This window comes from Suillus subalutaceus (genome assembly GCF_016647625.1).
Source record: "Suillus subalutaceus strain FC151 chromosome Unknown DFJ58scaffold_1, whole genome shotgun sequence".
NCBI classification, from domain to species: Eukaryota; Fungi; Basidiomycota; class Agaricomycetes; order Boletales; family Suillaceae; genus Suillus; species Suillus subalutaceus.
This window is the reverse complement of record NW_024540250.1, coordinates 454,528-473,182: the sequence shown is the minus strand read 5'-3', so window position 1 is coordinate 473,182 and position 18,655 is coordinate 454,528. Positions and strand designations below refer to the sequence as shown.

The window sequence follows — 18,655 nt, the reverse complement described above, 5'->3', positions numbered from 1 at the left end:
CGACACGCTCACGTGACATTTTAAAAATAATTCGAGTTAGTTATGTAGTGAACACTATCCTACGTCCTTGTCGGGGTTGCTACTTTAACAATCTATACTATGCGTGATATGTCGTGTTGAAGATAATTGATCAGACTGTATGTTGTGCAATGAGGCATGCGATGAGGGAAAAATAGCAGTGAGAATGCAAAAGCATTCACGAATCACGAAAGATCATTGATGTCCGCTGAGTCCCAAAGAGCCCTACTTCACTATAGCCCTCCATCGTTATAGGCCCAAGGTTGCTTTACTTTGCCCTTTCCCTTCCCAATCATCTCCGGCTCGGATGCAGAGATGCCAAACCCTCGAAGCAGTTCACCCGCGGAAACAGGTGCCTCCCACACACGTATCGTGTTATCGTCCGAACACGATGCAAACATGCGCTTATTGCGGGGGTTCCAGGCCACGGAATTCACGCTTCCCAAGCCGTGACCTTCCAGTACCTCTAGAAGTGTACCCGTGTCGCGATGCCAAACATAGACATTGCGATCTGGAAATGTTTTGTGAGTACGAACTAGCAGGACGCTATGAACGTCGTTTATACCTTCACTCCCACTAACGACGAAGTTGCCATCGATGCCACCAAAGCAACTGCGGATGACATGGTGACCCTGTCGTTGCCCAGTGAACTTGCGTGCAAGCCTGAACTCCTCCAAGTCCCACAGATGGATTTCCTTTAATGCATGGTCAGTGATATGGTTGGGTTTGATACAAGAAAAAGGGTAGTCACATCTGGAGCGTGATTGATTAACGCATACCGAGAATCCTCGGAAATCTTCACGCTAGTAAGTTCACCCTCCATGTGAACAGATCTGCGTGCAAAGATCGATGAACAAACATGCTGAAACAAACATGCTTGGAACATACAGCTCAACCTGTCCCGTCTTGAGATCGTAGATGATCATTCGATTCTCTGGCGAACGCGGCACCACTGCATTGCCGTTGCCATTAGATACAATGGGTGGCGATGCGTCTCGGACGTTGGCACGAGCCAACGCTGGAGGAGGGTTGTATCCCATCCCAACAGCGACCAGGCGTCTCACGTCAGGAGTCACTGCAGCGTCAGTGACACGTATAGCTATATCATTCCATGATTCCCGTAGTTCGCCCTCCATGTCCTGTTCAAGATGAGGTGAGGCGCGATAACATAAACCTACGATAAGCATACCCATAATATGATCTTGCGATCAAGGCTACCCGACATAAACCCTGAGCCGTCGGGTAGCCATACCAAGGCAGATACTGTCTCAGCATGATTCTCGAGTGTCTTCATCAGAGCTCCAGTCTACAGCTCATAAGTATCGCAAAGCAAGACATGAGAATTTAAAGTTAACCTTTGTGTTCCATAGCAAAATGAGGTGATCCGCAGACGTAGATAAGATAGAGTCGTCTAGTGACCAAGCCAAACAACCAAGAGGATATGGGTGATCGCGCAAGATGAATTCTACTATACAATCACGGGATGACGGTTCTGCCTCGAGCTGTGGAGTCAAAAATTAGCACGTTCGATGTTGCGAGTCAGTCCAACCAACCCCAATGCGCCAAATAATAGCAGTCTTGTCTTTACTTGCGCTTGCAAGACGAGTACCATCGTGACTCCAGGCCACGTTCCACACCTCATCTGAATGGACCTCGAGGATGGTGGTTGTTATTCGAGGGAAGGATTCCTTGTCGCATGTGTGGTCACTAAATAATGAGGATGAAGATGGATCCACAGGTGAGTTATGGTAGAGGCAGCGATATCGCTGATATTCTCGCGACTGTGCAAGAAGAGTAGAAAAACGGCGTTGGGGAATCATGGTCGAAGAAGGTATATAATCTGCGAGGCAAGACGTCAATAGCTGAACAAAACGCATAGGACTACCAAGAGATATTTCCATTGGGATCTCATACTGACGTTGTAGATCATCAAGAAGTTGTCGCCGTGAAATTCCCGACGCTCCATCCCAGGATGCACGTCGGCGCAGATCTTGGGGATCTGAACACATCATCAAGCTGGACGAGAGTTATCACAAATGTACAATATGGAGATATTTCAAAGAGCGCACCTAGATAATACGTGGAGTTCCCCCTGTTCTGACGTGGTACTGTAAGGAGCCAGATCGTTCCGCAGCACCTGCAGCGCAGCGGTGGTTTTCCGTGCCTCGAGTAATTCAAGATACTTCTGCTTTCCAATGAGGAACTGTGCGTCCTAAAAATAGAACCGTCAGAGACTGAGGAGCATGTCCGTCATACAGGAAGATATGTATACCAGAAGAGAGTCAGTATCAGTCACCCCAAGTTCAACGAGCAAAGGTTCTGCATCAGCCCAGGCACCGCGCAGAATATGTTGCCGAAATTCCGACACCACAGGTGCTTCTAACGAGTACCCTGACTCCGCTTCGAGAGTGGCAGCAGATTCTCTGAAGGGAACGCGATAAGGGAAGAGCATGTGAGCCAAAAAAATAAAATCGCTTACATATACCCGACGTCTCTAAGACTTTGGATAACTAATCTCACGAACTCTTCTCGATCAAGATATGGGTCGTCGTAGAGGGTGGTGCCTGGCAGTGACACTCGCGGGATGGATGAACTATGCTTGGCAAGGCCATTCCCCATTGTTGGAGATCCGTTTGAAGTAGTGCCATTTGACACTGGTGCAGAGTGCCCATTCTCCTTGTTTATTCCATTGGAATGACTAGCCTTGTCCAAGGTGACGCAAGACGGGCCTGCCTCTGGTACAAAATCATATGAAGAAGATAAATTGGAATGATTATCAGGCTCAGGGATTCGCATGGTGCTTAGAGGTGAATTAGTGACGCGAAGGCTATTGTTGACAGTCAGGGAGGTCGAAGTGGAGTCCAGAGTGTTTATACTATCGATTCTTTGTCGTTTGCGAGGCCTTGAAACCTCAGTATCTGAATATAAAGAAATGAGTTGTTAGTAGACATGATCTGGACGAAAACCAAACGAGCTGCACCTGCTGATATAGTAGATTGCAAGTCACCTACAGATTCCTCGAGCTGTGACCGATGTCTGGTAGCCGGTATCGAAGTAGTTGTATGGGCTTGTACAGCAACTGCCCTTGATTGTGTAGAAGTAGACTGGCCGTGACTCTCAACCGTTGCAGATTCCAGGCTTGGAGACGGCCCTAGGCGTGTAGGACAATTGTCCTCTGCAGTATTCAGCTGAGTAAGTGAATCAATGATGGCAAGTTGATGATTCTGTGGCTAGCTATGTTCATGCAGCACCAGAAGTGCAATTGCGAAACTAGAATATTTACGTGGATTTCTGGATGATTTGGCAGTAGTTGGTACAGGATGAATACCTGACGAAGACAAAGCTTCAGCTTGATGGGTTGAAGGGGACTTGGGTGTGGGCCTGTCTAGTCAGTACCGTAAGTTCCTGAAATGGAAGTCCGCCGTCGCGTGTCGAAGGTTCGCACCCTCAGTTCGGACCATGCCGCGAACAATATTCTGGACACAAGGGGACTCCACTGACTCCACTCTGCAGCGTTAATACGTTATTACTATCAGCTGGTCCTTGCCTGTGCCCAGCCTCGTCATCATGTTTGCTTGCTGGGGGAATACGTTACCGGGTTTTGTGGCTTATCTTTAGCTCACGAATTACCGTGAAACACGTTACATTGCTGTGTATCAAAGAATCGGAGCTAATACTTTGATATGATACGGCACCACTAGTCAGTACTGGACATCTACTGTAGTCACCTCTTGTTAATGGAGCTCAGGTCTGCGTGTTTGCAATGAGGTGCATACCACAGCCCGCCGCCATCTCTGATCTGTCATGTAGCCCGCACAGGAAGAGCGAATATTATTGCACAATCTCAGTTGAATATTGAACAATGTATGGTACTTGATAATGATTCCCCTCGATCCGATGTGACGATCACAGAATGGTGAAAGTCGATGCTAAATGGTACGATGAATGCTAGTTTTGAATGTGACGACCACGAATAAGTAATGAATGGTGATGTGAAGACGAAGAATGCGTGCTGTGATTTCCGTAAATTTTCTGCGACTACTAGAAGTTCTGCCGTATACTTTGATGGTGTAGATATGTTACGTATGGTCGATATAGAAGAGTGAATGTCAAGCTGGCTGGTGCGGTTATTTTTTGAGTGCAATGTGGCGAGAGTACGATGCAGAGGCGATAGAGTGAGGTCGATCATGGTCGTAGGCAGAGCCGAGGAAGTCATTTACTCGGGTCATTGGTTTTGTCACGCCTGAGGTGCATAAATATATCGGCGCGGCATGCGCAACGAAAAATGAGTTCTGGGGGTGTGGTTACAGAAGACCAGTATCAATACCGCGCTGGCGCTCTCGCACCCGATCTCGCAGGCCGCTCCTGCCATTTCCATAACCCGGCGCATCACGCGAGCCTGGTCCGCCAAGCTCGTTGCGCTTGAAGCGGCCCCTGCGTTCGTGTGTTTCATTAATGGAATTAACGAAAGGTGTCTCCTCGAATTGCTGCATCGAGGACATCATCTTCGGAAGTGGTGACGAGTTGCGTCGTACACTTGGACGACCCCGAGTCAACGGAGCACAGGTCCAATCAAAGACTTGCTCGACGCTGCTGCGGCTGTCCTGACGTTCACGAAGGCCAGGAACCAGGGTCTGCTGGCGTGCACGAGAACGGGAGTTGGAGCGACTACTCGTATCGGGTTCGCGTCGCCGCCCGCGGGGCGTGGCTTCGGCGACAGGGCGAATGCCAGAAATAGCTAGCAATGAAGCTAATTTTGGTGTAGGGGGGGAAGCACGACTGATTGTATTTCCTGAACTAGTGGAAAGTGGCGGCGAGCTGCGTTGGGGGGAGCTGACCTGCAGAAGAGAGAAGTATGCAGGGAGACTCGCACGATTGCGGCTCTTTTTAGACTTGGAGGTAACAGTGAGCTTGTTATACTCCCGCCCTTGCTCCGAAGGTTTCTCGTGGAAGGGAACGTCGCTTATAGAATCAACATCATCTTCAGCGGAGGAATGAACTTGTCCGAAACCTGAGCTAGATGTAGAAGATGTTCGGCGGTGAAGAAGGGGAATGGTTGAACGGTTGTTGGTAGCCGATGGTTGGCGAGTATAGCTAAGTCCTGAGGACTTACACGGATGTAAGAAGCCTGCGGACCGTGCGAAGCTGTCACCGGATACACCTGACTCTAAACCATCCCCTTCATAGACGGCTTCGTCGTCAATACCGACGGAAGCATAGCCCTCCTCTTCAGCATCAGTGAAGAGGGACCACGAAGCTGAAGAGGTGGACGAAGACGATACAGAATACCGGCCACGTTTCTGGAAATTACTGCTGAGCGCGGTTCCTAATGCAGATGGCATGAGCGGTGGAACTTCGCCACCGGGAGTAAAATCGATGTATGGAGACGAAAGGGCACTGCTGGCAGAAGAAATAGACGGAGAATTGTACATGTCCGAATTTTCGCATTCATCACTGCAGTAAGCACGACTATATTGATATAGGAAGTCAGAAGTAGGTAGCTGGGTATAGGGAAGTGCATACCCATCATCGCGGAGGTGTTTAGAACATGTTAGACATATCTCCTCGAACATGAGGCTTAGTTGGGCAACAAAGGGTACCGTAAAGGACTAAGCTTGTTTTATGAAGGACTGGAGTACGCTGTTGAAGGCGTCGTCGAAATGCAATGATGGGACTTATGAGAAAAATGGAAAGGAACAGCACGGGCTTAAATACGGGGGAGGCGGTACGATGAATAGAATATTTGAGAAATAATAAATACGAATTAGATGACTCAATTCAGACAAGACCGGGAATCCAACTTGAGTCAAAGCGTGTGATCTCACCGGAGACCCAAGGAACCACGTCACATAGCGTCACATTCGCACATTTGTACATTAGATCATTTGTCAGCAACGTTCTCTACCCATTGTTCTTACCGTAGCGCACCGTCGCACGTTTGATTGCGCGACATTGAGCTGTCATAAGTACCTGACACCATCACTCGTGCTTTAGTCGAAATTTGGGGGTTGAACGTTGAACCTTCAACTCTGGACGAGGTGTGAAAGTGATGTGATACATGGCATATCACAGAACGCCAAGCTCTTACTAGGTCCGTTTATTCGCCCTCAGAAGAGTATCTCACCCAGCTCTGTCACATAGACAGAACGTCTGCGAGTGACGTTACCACGGGTGAGTTTCATCGTTCGCACGTAATAAAATTGAGGACGGAAATACTGATTCGTCACCTGACGATAATAACAGAAGTCTCGCACAGCTCCTGCAGCATGCACCCTAAAGTTGTGCTTCATTATTGGATTTGAGGTGCACTAGCCGCCCGTCGCACAGTCGCGACCTTAAGGGTGAGGACCAGACCAGTCGACGTAAGTCGCCAGTGATTGGTGCCGGCGCTCAGCGCTCAGCTCTGGACTCTCCCTTAGTAAAGGCTGGTCTTCGTAGAACCGTGATGAAGATTCACCCCCGTTTCCACATCAGGCGTCAACCTCAGTCTGGAACCATTTGATCACCGTCGGTCAATATAATATTGGCTGCACCCCGCGTCATGACCAAGAGTGTGTAACGCGGGCGTAATACTCGATGTGCTGGGCAGTACCTACCCACGCGCGTCGCGTATGCATCATCATTTACCTGTCAGAGGCAGTCACAGAGTCAATCTTACATTCAGGCCTAGTTCAGGCCTCAAGACTTGCAGCACAATCTTGGCATCGTGGGATACATCAAGCTCCAGTTAGCGCAGCAGTCTACTGTTATTAATAGTCGTTAATATTCTTCTAAATTTCTTCCTCGATTTTCGTTTCCCCACATTTGGATCCGAAGTGCAGTTAACGTTTGTGCGGGTCCCGCGTCAACGTAAGGGAACAAAGAGAGACAAAGTTTCAGTGGCTCCAACATCCAAACGGGGCCCGTCTTTAGTTTCCTTTGTTTGTTGTGGTATCTAAATACAGCCTCTCCATATCTGAGCGACCGGACAAGCACGGGAAAGGTTCATCTTGGTTCATCCGACCAAAACAACGGGATCAGGGAATGGAGGACTTGTCAGGCATGCATATTTGTGGAGATACCAAGTGTAACACTAGAATATTCCGGCATTTTGAAAATCTTGCAAGAACCCATAATTGCTATCCAAATTGCAATCGCTAACCAAAATTATCAACTATCGCCATTGCAAGGTAATATAGGAACCGCAGGTGGAACTTCGTCGTGGTTATCACTTATCTCACGCTCCTTCCTATGGGATGCTGTCGATGCGGAATTACTTTCCATCTCAGAAGCGACACCGTTAGAGGTGTCGGCTTCTGAAAGTAGCGAGTGATTGGCGTCATCTGGAATGGGTGGAAGTACATCCTTCTCCGCCACATCTACATCTCCGGAAGAAGATTCTACTTGTTTGAAGTCTATTATCCCGCGGGCGCGAGAACTGCTTCGTGAAGGTGGCACCACAATATCAAGGGTTGGACTGCCACTTCGATGTTCTTCCACGGTGGTAGCATGGGTAGGTGCCCCTTGAAGAGGAGGTGGCGGCGGGCTAGGTGTCGGAGAAGAATTGACCGCGGGTAGTGGTTTGTCCGGTTTGACACTATTTTTCCGTGACAGCAGCCCCTTAATGCGCTCGTTGGGACTTGCTGTGGCTCGGATGTTACTGAACGCCGACTTCCGGGGCAAAGCCTTTTCCGCGACCAAATTCTTGAGCATGTTCGTGGGCGCACCAACGTTTTTCAGAACGGAAAATTTCTCGTGAAGGTAGTGCGCATCAGCGAGCATCCTGTCAAAGTCGTCACGAGGCGCAAAGATAGGGCAACTATTCTAGTTACCTGTCTTTCGCTTCTTGACTTTGCAAGTCGATCTTGCTGTATTCTTCGGATAGGCGGTGATTGATCGTAGCGAACACCTGAGACATCACATACTGCAGCAGGTCACAAATGTAAGCGAACTTAGGTTAGCACGTATAACATAAGTATCACAAACCTCCACAACTGGTGCGGTCAGGTACCTCGAGAGCACCTTGTGAAGTGTGACAGTCTCTTTAACGAGAAGTTCCATGTAATCATTCACACTTTCTCCCTGTTTGGGCCGATCCCAATCTACGTTCTATTTGCACTGGGTTTAGCTTTCAAGGTCCCGAGCCGCGGGGGAGATTACGGCAGAGGGCGTAAAACTTGCCTGTAAAGATTTGACATGTGCACTAGTGCGATCGCCCATAATAGAAATCAACTTGGAATGAATTTCACTCTGATGCTCTTGGAAGTCCTACATTTAGGACACGAGTGAGATTCGGTGATGACGTACGGCGGTTCCGGACGCACCCTCTTGAGTTTATCAAATTCGATTAGCATTACTGCCTGGGTTGGACTCAGGTGACGACGGAAGGTTTCTCGTACATACGGAATGAGTGCGACCATTATGGACAAGGACTGTGATGCCAATGCTGAAGGGATGACGTCAGTGGTTCCTAACTGTCGGGAGGGATAAACAGTGCCTACCAAGATGTTTTGCTGTGATGTTCTTCAGACCAGCTGACCGCATGGCTCCAGCGCCAAGAACAACTTGACAAGTCCTGGAGTTAAACGCCTTCAGAAACTCTATCACCCGACTCATCGTATCGATGTTTAGCATGGGCAGATTGACGACAAGCTTAAGGTAATCGAATAACAGGCCGAGGACAGCACCTGTGGCAGAAACACAGAAGTACGGTCCTTCGATTCGAAGGTACTTGGATGACGGCGCGGATCCATTCGGATTGCTTGGTAACGGATTTGGGGCCGAAGTCGAGCTATCTGTCTCTCCTACGATAAGCTCAGGGGAGTCCCGGACTGCGGAATCTACCAAAACATCTGCCATGTGCTGCAGTGCTGTAGGCACTTCCGACATCGGATTCCAAAGCTCGTCTTCGACAAGTTTCGCAGATTGGCTAATTCGGGCCTGATGGAACGTTTGCAGGAAGTGCTTCGCCTACGAGTAATATATTGTTGTTATCATATCTGATTGACTTAGATAAAAGGACGTACCTGACCAAGGACCACTCCCCTCAGCCCCATGATCATCCGCCGGCATATCACTTCGCATTGCACCACGAAGCCCCACGAAGCGTTGAAAAAGGTAAGGAAGCCAGGTAGATCAAGTTGCGCATGCTGTTCGGAACGATATCCAATAACTATTGCCGCTAGCTTGTTTGAGAGGTCCGCAGTTGACGATAGAATATCCAAGAGTTCTTCTTGGAATGAGATGATATCTAATGATGGTTTCGGCGCTCTGTGGGATATGAACCAGGAAGTATGGAAGTACAGTGAGCGATAAGGCGGAGAAGGAGAAACAAAATGCCATACAGCAAACTTTGTAACACTTCTATTAGTATGCCATTTTGGGCCTGGATACCCTTGATACCATTTAGAAGACTCGTATACAGCTGCGAGAGAAGGGATAGGAACTCCCCATGCTCTTTGGAGCGAAGAAGATTTGCAAGTCCACTATAATGAGCATAGGACAGTCGATAGTAGTACCAAGAAAGTCAACGCCCTGCATACCTTGAGGCAGCATTAGGACCTTTGGACTCCTCTTCACCCGTATTGAAGGACGGCAGATGCTAGAGAACAATCAATGATCATGCACCATTGAAGTGCCCAGCACATACATGCTTCATAATACCTTGTATTTCACTTGTCACAACTTCTCTCCATGAAACTGTGGCTTCGCGAATCCCTTTGGTACGCAAAAGGCCTTGAAGAACGGGCCGCAACCTATCCTTAAAGGAAAGATTCACGTCACCGTTCTGCTCAGGTGCTCCATTCACTCGATCTCGTAAGTCAAGCTTTAGCACACTGACGAGCTCCGTGGTAAGCGAGGACGCTATCTCCATCGTCAATGCACGAACGTGCGCAGGAAGAGAAGAGAATGCGGTTAAGGAGGACAGTGGTATTGATGGAGCCTTCCTAGTCCCTTCATTTTCTGGGGGAGGCGATTCCGGCATAGGTGGAAGAGGGGACAATCGTCCATTGGTAGAGACACGGACAAGTTCCGCCCGAGCTTCCCTGCCAGAAACTGGAGGTTGTGCTTCAGCAGCTGCCGGATCCCAGAGTGCTTCTACGCCTTCAATGACTGTCAAAGCCTCGCCCCATTGTCCCGCCGCAACTAATCCTTTTGCAACACCAGTCATCTCCAGCACACCCCCGACTTCTTTGACACCACTACAGACAGATTTGAGATTGAGCAGTTTACATTCTGTCCTCACAATTTCTAGTCCTCGTTTGGCGCCTTTTTCATCGACCTCCTTTAGCAGTCCGCGGAGCTTCGATATCCGATCAAGACATTCTTCCGATTCGGTCTGCAAGTCTTGCAAGTTGGTTAATGCCGCAAAGAATGATGTGGACCGAAGAGAAATTTCTCGAACGAGATGCTGTTCGATAGTATCTGCGTGATGAGAGAGCTTCTCAAGAAGAGGGAGCGAATATGAGAGCGACGAAGGGTCCGAGGAACCTTCATCTTCTTCCTGGTGTTCTATGACAGCATTGAATATCTGTGGGTCACCGAGATTAAATTGAGCATTGAAGAACACCTGAGGGACGGAGCTAAGTGGTGTTATTAACTTTCCTGCACGAGGCGTGCGTGGCGTAAGCGGAGTGTCTGTGGAGCCACGAGAACTAAGTGATGTGTCTGTCTGTTCTTGACCATCCCGACCAGGCTGCATATTTCGCTCGAACCTCTCCCATTCCGGGGCAATGGCTCGAATATACGAATCGAAATCCTTGCGTTTCACGCGCGGTAAATTAGCTGGGGGCACAGCTGGAAGGGAGGAATGGGCTTTTGGAGGTGCCTGGCGTCTATGAGGATTATTGAGAACCGTTGAAATCGCTGGAAACAATGAGCATCACGCATCACATAATGACAGCGTAGCCTACCATTGAATCCCTGGGTTGAGCTACTCCATTCCTGGGGTAAAGCGCCGAGGGCAATATTGGTGGTTGATAGATTGGGTAGTTCAAGGCGAAAAGGTGTTGCGAAATAGTCACCGCCACGACCTTCAGTAGTCTCTGAAACGCTCCCTGGACCTCGAACACGAGAAGATGTATCCCAGTTTAAGCGGAATGGACGTGCAACTTGTGGTATTTCTGGTAAAGCGGGTACTGGCGTGGCTGGCCTAGAGGGACTTGATGCATGATCAGACATGTTCTACGCCCTGCTTGTGTGCAAGCTCAGTATTCGGAAGCCACAGAACCCTAGACTTGTGAAGACGTGGCTCAGACACAAAGGTAGAGGGGTAAAGCCAGCTCGGCACGTCTAATAAGGTTGCCAGTTGTTTGCCAGCAAATGTCGTCGACGCGAACGTCGGTGAGCAAGTTCAAGAAATCTCATAAGTTACTACTGATGTGTTACTTGGAGACCTCGTGAATTTGTAAAATATATGTACCATAAAGAGATGCTTTAGTGATAAATGTCCCGACTTTGGCGGCAATCATCCTACATTAGTTAAGGTTTGTTATAAAAATGCTTCAACGCTCTTCAACAAATAAATCGTAGCACTATGTAGTGTTTTCGAGTATGGCATCAGTTTTCAGTCTTCCTGAACCGCTCCAGAAGTTTCTCAGCAAGTTCCCCCTGCACACTTACCCGCCAATTCCGGCCACCTCAAGACGTCCTTTGCAAAAGCCTACGCTATGGATTGCACCTCCTCGAACGACGGCAGTCGACCAAACCTCTAACTCCGATATTTTAAGCACAGACGTCGAGTGTCTGAAATGGCAGGCATATATCGCTTTGCGTGGGGTCACTGACATCGCTGCACGGTGGGACATCTCTCCAGAAGGTGGAATCGATGGTCGTTTGCCTTGTCTACATACTCCTTCGTTTGGAGATGCTAGCAGTGAGCTGTTAGCACCACGCTCTATTCCTGGTTGGGTGGATGGACGAGTTGGCGGTGGGAACGATTCTCTCAATGGTTACAGTGATGAAACACTCAAAGACGAGAGCCACGCATGGGTCTCCTTGCTCGAGGGAATAGTACATACTGCTTTGGTGCGTGCATTCTGTCTCATATGTAGACCGCACCCTGACTGCTCTTGCTAGACTCTATCAGAACCTCCACAACCTGCTCTCTCTCAACTCTTCCGGACAGCCTCCGCTGGAGGGAGGGCCTTAGCAGCCACTTTCAGCCCACCACCTGCTCCTCTGACTGGCTTGAGCTCAGTACTACCATCGTATGGAACAAACATTACACTCTCATCCATTCAAGGACAGTATGCGGAGGCCATCGCTTCACTCTCGGAACGGCTTGGAACTGACAAATGGTTCCTTGGCTCAGAGTAAGTCCCTATAATATTCGCGAAGCCACCAGGTATACTCACTGACACAACGCAGAAATCCCACTGCCTTGGATGCACTTGCATTCGCGTACCTACACTGTCTTTTGTATAGCATGGACAGCACGAGAATCGAGGTCACTCGACGCGTGAACCTTGTTGCCTGGGAACAGAGAGTACGGACACAAGTAGAGGCAGCGTTCACTGTGGCCTAGTGATCTGATTCATGGATTCAGGCATATAAAATCCGTTACTACTGGCATTCAACCTCCAGAACAAAAATATATCTAAATGATAGTTATATCTTGGTCTTTCCGTTGACGACCTTGTGACCATTGGGTTTTCCTTGAAACCTTTTCGCAAGCGCAGCTATCATCTTGGTGAACCTAAGGTTTATGACATAAATTAGCCCTTCAAGACAATGACAACGGAAGTCTCACCAGAACCAATTGAGCCCTTGGAGCAAGACATTGCCAGCTCCATAAATGACGAGGTATGGTGTCAAAACTTGATCGTGCACGCTATTCAAAGTCACAAAAAAGTCATACGACTGCATTCACAACATCAGTATGAATGACAACAGGTTCAAATAGGCACCGACCATCATTGCGCCCCAGATGCAGCGTACACAAAAGAAGGTCGTAATGAGAACAATGCCGTTGACGAGCTGAAGGGCACTGCCTGTTTTTCCGGTCTTGTCCAAGAACCTACCAACGAAGCTCGTCTACATCATCATGAGCATATCAAATTACGACCTACCAATGGATGTTCAAGAATACAGTGCTCCTGTGAACAGTATGAACAAGGAACTGGCGGTCTGCTATGATATATCACTTACAGCTCCCAGAACAAGAAGCGTACTGCATAGTAAGGAACAAAGGGCGTCTAAATGGACGTGTTATATGGCCTTTCCATGAGGCTCTGATATGATCGTATCACTCACAAATGAAAGGCCATATATCAGAAGGCACGAAATGCCTGGGGCTAGGTCAGAAGCAAGCTTGCGAAGAAACCCGTTCAACGACACGTACCATGTAAAACGAATCCAATATCACTGAAATGGATGATGGATTCCAAAGTGTCCCAGATGAAGTAACTGGAGCGGAGTCAAAAAAACCGTATTGGCGTTCGCTCAGAGTCGACTCACCCCGTTGCGATAGCTGTTACAAACCCTGCATCTTCATGCCAACCAAAGGCACGATTTCGGTCAAGGCTCGGAAGATTGAGACAGCGCCCGGCGAGGAATATGATCAAGATAGCATGGACGAGTGATGCCACGCGTATGTCCCTGTAGTTGGTGAATTCTTACTTGCCCAAGAGGTGTGGTGTAGTCAGCCTCACCAGTTGTTCCTCGCTCTCTTTCCTGCATTCCCATATGACACAGGAAAGAGCACACCGCTTACTGCAGGTGAGAAACTATTGTGCACAGTAGTAAAGAACACGAAGGAAAGCAAGATGAACATCGGCAAAGTCAGATATTTTGCCGATGCCTAGTTTTTGCGCAGCTGGCGCAGCAAACTCGCGAATTTGCAGGCGCACGTCTTGGATCATGGCACAGAGGGGTGTACGTAACTGAAGGTGTGAACCAACTGTAGAGGCGATCGAATTCGTGGCCAGTGAAGCAGTGCACTTCCCAAACCTATGATTATGCGAACAGCGGAACGCGTGTCAGGGATGGGCGCCGGCACTGGCGCGAGTAGATGCAGCAGAAATTCACGAAGAGACATCTGTTGTTTATAAAAACTAGGATATAAGAACAAACTGACAGGACAAGACTAAGCACAAAGAGCTCAGGTTGATCGAAAGCCATTTCAAATTGTTCACTAGGTCTTGGCTCAGAATAATATGATAGTAAATGGCTTCATTGTCAAAGGTCTCTTCCCCAACACATATATATCACATAGATGCACTTCCAAACGAGACAAAAACCGATAAAAACAAATAAAACACGATGCAAAAATGAAAGAATGAACCATGCAAAGAGTGACATGCTCAAAATGGATAGAGACCCTGCAATGACTCGAAGCGGCGAAGGATTTGCAGTTCCAAGAAATATGTATACGACCGGAGTGTAAGAATGTGCAAGTCATGAAGCATCGTCCATCTGGTTTTGGAAAGTCACGATGACGAGGAGATGTAGGATATGTGTAACGAGCGTGGGCAGTTTGAGTGTGCGTAGGATACGTGCAGGTGTCGCGCAGGAAAGGGTGTTTGGAGTCTCCTTCGGACTTTCCGTAGCCAGAAAATGAAAGGGGGTATGTCACGGTATGGGGTATAAGGAGTAACATATCACATCACGATACAGGTGCAGCCTGTTTGCGGCGGTGCGTACGGGTCCTCACCCTTTCCAACGGGTCCCCACACAGACGGTACCTGAAAATAGGTTGTATGAGCGTAAATCACAGGCACATGAAACGAAATTGTGGAGCAAGTGAAGGCACTGAAAGCGCCGGCAGTACAAACGCACCAGGTGGTCTTTTGTGGTCTTGCAGTAACGAATTAAGCTGTAAGACGGATACCGAGGGTAAGATCTTATGTGCCTGACCATGGTGGGAAGAAAATAGGACGGTACCTTGCGCTAGCTTCGCTCACTCTCATTCGCGGTCGCGCGAGATCCTCTCGCAGTCGTTGGTTGTGCTCTGTGAGCCTGCGAAGCTTGAGCTCCGACATAGATTGCTTATGTGGACGAGCGTTCATAGTGAAATAGTGCGGAAATGAGAACAAAGAGGTTAGCAAAGCTCAGGAAATCTGAGAGAAGGAAATCTAGTATGCGCCTGTGACGACAGACAACCTATAAGTAAAGAAACCAGTAGACTTGAAGTGAAAAACAACTGACCTGCCCACCGGGCCAAGATGTTCGGGAGAGAAACGAATAACGCTCAACAGTGGGACATACCGTGTCGGAGTTCCAATTCATAGGTGTTGCAGTGCAATCAGAACTTGGAACCTTCTTACAGTTTCAAAGTATAACACTCATCATGGTACGCCTTTCGTCACCCAGCGATAGGAAGTCAATGTCGAACATCCGAATGCGGTCCACTGTGTCGAAAGCGCTCAAGTCATGTCAGATGCCATCTACACGTTCGGCCTTCAGGGACGTTGCTGACAGCAAGACTGCAGTGATTAGTACAGACAGACTGCGCGTAATGGCCCGCAATAGACTTGTTTCACCCTCCCAGAGGATTCGGAATCGGCATAAATGCACTTGCGAACCTTACTACCAGTCTCCTACTCGATCAGAAGAACCCCCCGGCTACACTGAATATCGCGAAGAAGACGAATTTACCGACGTGGAAGACGCCATTCAGGGACACCAGAATCAGGAAGACGAAGATGGTTCCTCGGACTCTGAATGGGACGAGCATGCGACTCTGATTGCTCTCTTAGACGACGGGTATTCACAAGCTTCAGGATTGCTTCGCCGCTCATCATCATCTCAGGGAGGAGGCTCCTGAATTTGCTGATGGCGTAGCTATCATTGATCGACTATCACCAACATTCCTCGCTCATCGCCGAGAAGCAACAGAACAGTTCAGGGAGACTCTCGTTCCGGTGGTCACTCGAGTAGGAGAGGCTCACAAATCCCTTTCGCACGACAACAATCCCACTTTACTCCGTGGAGTCGCCCTATTTGACAAAAGCTCGAGAGCCCTCGAAGATGCTGCAAGGCGTGAACATGATCAAGTGGTTCGGGTGTTTGCTAGGGTGAAAGTTAGTTTGTGAAAGCTGCCTTTATCTCCTCGTCCAATTCAGCAATGGCTTTCCAGGAAATTATTGAAAATCTATCTCTTCAGCTCCAAGATGTATGCGCTGAAAGTGACAAGCTCCTCGATAGTTATGAAAAGGCTATCAGCGAACATGGTATTTTATCTCAGACTTCCTGGATTATGAGCCTAACGACAGAATGGTCCTTCCACGCAGTCCAACGACTTGGAGGTTATTCGAAATCAGTGCCCGGGGACGTCGAGAAACTCATATGCAGACTTGACCAGACAACGAAGTCTGTCGCAGCCGAGGATCGTGCAAAAGCCAAGGAGAAGCTTCTGCGAGGCATCTTGGACAGATACTGAGTACATTTTACCTTCTATTGCACGTCATGTACCTTGCCCGGACTTCCGTCATGTCACTTTACTGATTCTGTTCTCCATACAGCGTGTTCTTGCCAGTGAATTCATCACGGAATTTTCGTATTGTTTGTATGACTTACGCTGTTATTTGAATGCCAATCCTTCAGGCTGTTCTCCTACTGTTACTGGTTATAGTTCAGACTTTGACTGAATTACACTAAGAAGCTCTGGCGCATTGCCTGAGCCTTCAGTCGAGGAGCTGAATAGTGAATTGGATGTGCTTTTCTAGAATACGTTTCTGCCCGGTCGGCGACTCGCTCTTCAATCTCGTTATCCCAATGTCCCCATGCGACTTTGCCAGAAGCTTGATTCATGACGCTGAATTCGGCTGGTTAGGAGAGAACCGTAGAAAAGAATTTTATGAACAAAATATAATTGTCCAAATTTGGATGTTATCATTTCAAAGTAGTCAAACCGGGTAATTGTACCGTTGCAGACTTGTTCCCCCACCGTGATCACCACACTATAGTATTACTACCGTCTAATCCTCTGGTACCTGACTTCTGTGTGACACGACACGCGACAAGTACAGTTATACGGCAGTTTATACAAAGCTGGTGGGTACCTTTGTCCTCAACAACTGACCACACTCTCATATCTCACAGTTTTTGCTAATCAGGGACTTTTACCATACACGAATACCATAAGCATGAGCTCTCGAGGCGGAAGGCAGTCGATGTCGGAGCTACGGTATCGTCGGCTGCTGGAGCACAACCAGCGCCTTCGAGAAGACTTGGCAAGGCCAAGAATTCGGGTTAGTGAAGCAGCCGCCAAGTGAGTTCCGTTCGTTTGTCTCATTAACAACCAGGCTGACTTGTTTTCATAGTTTAATTCGCTACTGCAAGACGACAAAAGACCACCTCGTATGTTTCCTTCATTGTACGAGTTTTGTGTTGAACGTATGACGAATGAAATCCACCCAGGTTCCGTCCGTGTGGGGTCCAGTCACCAAGGCAGACGACGTGTACGGCCAACAAAAGGCAGGAGGCGGTTGTTGTTCGATACAATAGCCTGGACGGTTCTGCGAATCTTCATTCGTCATTTGCCCGTCTATATGTTAGCGCCCAACACAGTTCTCGTTTATACCGCTGCATTACGATGTGGACTCCACTACTTCACTGGCCCCAATAGTTTGTTTTCATCTCCTATGTGTACCTATATTCAGCCTCCATTAACTCGTTACAAACTCTACACCGCTTTCGATGTTTTGATCCATTTTTTGGAACAGAGGGTTTCGAACATATATAATCATGTTCATCATGTAAAGATGCTACGTGTCTCCTACAACTTGGCTATGAATTGGCGAATGCCACTTTCGTTCAGGGCTCCAACAAACTGATCAACCTTCTGGCCATCCTTGAACGCTATGACTGTTGGCAGCGCCCGTACCTGGTGTTGATAGCGGGAATGAGAACTGCTCAAGTTCATGTCGAAGTATGCGTACCTTGTATCTTAGTGCTAGGTCGAACTCCGAGTCTGTGTCCACTGTGACCAAGTCAAGCGAACGGCCGCTACCAGTTTTCACTGTCTCGTCACTGGTCAATTTTTCAAGCAGGGGCGAAATCATCTTGCAAGGGTTGCACCACCTATGATATGCGGCTGTTAGCACATACGTCTAAACGCCTATTATGCCCGAAGCTACGCACTCTGCATAAAAATCAACCAGGACGGCCTTGTCATTCGCAGACGGGTTTAGAGCGACTTTTTCAAAAGTCTAGAAAATTCAGGTGCATGTAGCGCTTGTGGTTATGTTTGACCAAGCTAGTGCTATGATACGGACAGGAAAGGGTGCTTGCCTTTTCATCGGCATTCAAGTAGTGCTCTTGGCACTTCGTGGATCCATGAAATAGACGCAGGCCAACTGCAGACCTCAGACTATGGCTCGTTGTCAACGCAAAGGGCAACCGTGTCGAAGCTTTGAAGGCGACAGATAACATTGGGACAACGGAACGTCACAGTTAAGGACGTTATATTATTAAGACAATTCGGAATCCAGCCCCACGTTCTCACGATCGTTGTTTCCTAGCTGTTTGCGCTGGTCCGATAAGTCCACAGCTGCGGCGCTGCGCTGTCGATACCATATGGGCAGAACTACTTAGGATCAGTTCCAGAATGCCGGTTGTAATGGTTCGGCAGAATTGGGAAAACTCTAGGCTGTGTGTATGATATTCCTAATGAGCGGTATTATTCCTTCGAGCTGATCCCACTCGCTGGAATCCA

The 18,655-nt window shown here is 48.3% G+C and overlaps 9 protein-coding genes across 9 annotated transcripts; 3 read left to right on the top strand and 6 right to left on the bottom strand.

Moving 5' to 3' along the window:
* Positions 1-179: 179 nt before the first annotated feature.
* DFJ58DRAFT_4897 (WD40 repeat-like protein) lies at positions 180-3,039 on the bottom strand. The gene is made up of 10 exons (XM_041380641.1): positions 2,999-3,039; positions 2,498-2,936; positions 2,291-2,441; positions 2,088-2,230; positions 1,572-2,034; positions 1,374-1,520; positions 1,208-1,324; positions 907-1,157; positions 770-851; positions 180-713 (listed from the first exon to the last, which is right to left on the bottom strand). Exons 2-10 carry the CDS (start codon positions 2,812-2,814, stop codon positions 252-254), a joined length of 2,133 nt encoding a protein of 710 aa, XP_041251216.1. The 5' UTR covers positions 2,815-2,936; positions 2,999-3,039; the 3' UTR covers positions 180-251.
* Positions 3,040-3,828: 789 nt separating this feature from the next.
* Positions 3,829-5,810, bottom strand: DFJ58DRAFT_752501 (uncharacterized protein). Its single transcript, XM_041387843.1, has 2 exons — positions 5,542-5,810; positions 3,829-5,487 (listed from the first exon to the last, which is right to left on the bottom strand). Exons 1-2 carry the CDS (start codon positions 5,589-5,591, stop codon positions 4,323-4,325), a joined length of 1,215 nt encoding a protein of 404 aa, XP_041251215.1. The 5' UTR covers positions 5,592-5,810; the 3' UTR covers positions 3,829-4,322.
* A 1,227-nt stretch (positions 5,811-7,037) lies between these two features.
* Positions 7,038-11,356, bottom strand: DFJ58DRAFT_752492 (Vps54-like protein-domain-containing protein). Its single transcript, XM_041387842.1, has 11 exons — positions 10,911-11,356; positions 9,647-10,863; positions 9,540-9,598; positions 9,342-9,482; positions 9,024-9,267; positions 8,499-8,967; positions 8,322-8,443; positions 8,179-8,265; positions 7,984-8,106; positions 7,830-7,921; positions 7,038-7,780 (listed from the first exon to the last, which is right to left on the bottom strand). The coding sequence occupies exons 1-11, from the start codon at positions 11,176-11,178 to the stop codon at positions 7,168-7,170; spliced, it is 3,435 nt and encodes a 1,144-aa protein (XP_041251214.1). The 5' UTR covers positions 11,179-11,356; the 3' UTR covers positions 7,038-7,167.
* Positions 11,357-11,456: 100 nt separating this feature from the next.
* DFJ58DRAFT_4771 (uncharacterized protein) lies at positions 11,457-12,694 on the top strand. The gene is made up of 3 exons (XM_041380570.1): positions 11,457-12,024; positions 12,076-12,311; positions 12,367-12,694. Exons 1-3 carry the CDS (start codon positions 11,551-11,553, stop codon positions 12,521-12,523), a joined length of 867 nt encoding a protein of 288 aa, XP_041251213.1. The 5' UTR covers positions 11,457-11,550; the 3' UTR covers positions 12,524-12,694.
* DFJ58DRAFT_720517 (TLC domain-containing protein) lies at positions 12,607-13,859 on the bottom strand (the record flags this gene model as incomplete). The annotated part of the gene is made up of 10 exons (XM_041384715.1): positions 12,607-12,694; positions 12,749-12,858; positions 12,910-13,015; positions 13,068-13,094; positions 13,147-13,193; positions 13,252-13,286; positions 13,340-13,404; positions 13,456-13,596; positions 13,650-13,710; positions 13,751-13,859. 10 exons carry the CDS (start codon positions 13,857-13,859, stop codon positions 12,607-12,609), a joined length of 789 nt encoding a protein of 262 aa, XP_041251212.1.
* A 738-nt stretch (positions 13,860-14,597) lies between these two features.
* Positions 14,598-15,005, bottom strand: DFJ58DRAFT_712429 (G-protein gamma-like domain-containing protein; the record flags this gene model as incomplete). Its single annotated transcript, XM_041383860.1, has 3 exons — positions 14,598-14,681; positions 14,776-14,812; positions 14,881-15,005. The coding sequence occupies 3 exons, from the start codon at positions 15,003-15,005 to the stop codon at positions 14,598-14,600; spliced, it is 246 nt and encodes an 81-aa protein (XP_041251211.1).
* A 269-nt stretch (positions 15,006-15,274) lies between these two features.
* On the top strand, positions 15,275-16,588 carry DFJ58DRAFT_752482 (uncharacterized protein). Its single transcript, XM_041387841.1, has 4 exons — positions 15,275-15,702; positions 15,749-16,019; positions 16,076-16,169; positions 16,230-16,588. The coding sequence occupies exons 1-4, from the start codon at positions 15,287-15,289 to the stop codon at positions 16,376-16,378; spliced, it is 930 nt and encodes a 309-aa protein (XP_041251210.1). The 5' UTR covers positions 15,275-15,286; the 3' UTR covers positions 16,379-16,588.
* A 496-nt stretch (positions 16,589-17,084) lies between these two features.
* DFJ58DRAFT_648299 (G-protein gamma subunit) lies at positions 17,085-17,445 on the top strand (the record flags this gene model as incomplete). The annotated part of the gene is made up of 3 exons (XM_041381467.1): positions 17,085-17,209; positions 17,262-17,298; positions 17,359-17,445. 3 exons carry the CDS (start codon positions 17,085-17,087, stop codon positions 17,443-17,445), a joined length of 249 nt encoding a protein of 82 aa, XP_041251209.1.
* Positions 17,446-17,716: 271 nt separating this feature from the next.
* Positions 17,717-18,002, bottom strand: DFJ58DRAFT_648405 (uncharacterized protein; the record flags this gene model as incomplete). Its single annotated transcript, XM_041381473.1, has 2 exons — positions 17,717-17,824; positions 17,880-18,002. The coding sequence occupies 2 exons, from the start codon at positions 18,000-18,002 to the stop codon at positions 17,717-17,719; spliced, it is 231 nt and encodes a 76-aa protein (XP_041251208.1).
* Between the last annotated feature and the right edge of the window lie 653 nt (positions 18,003-18,655).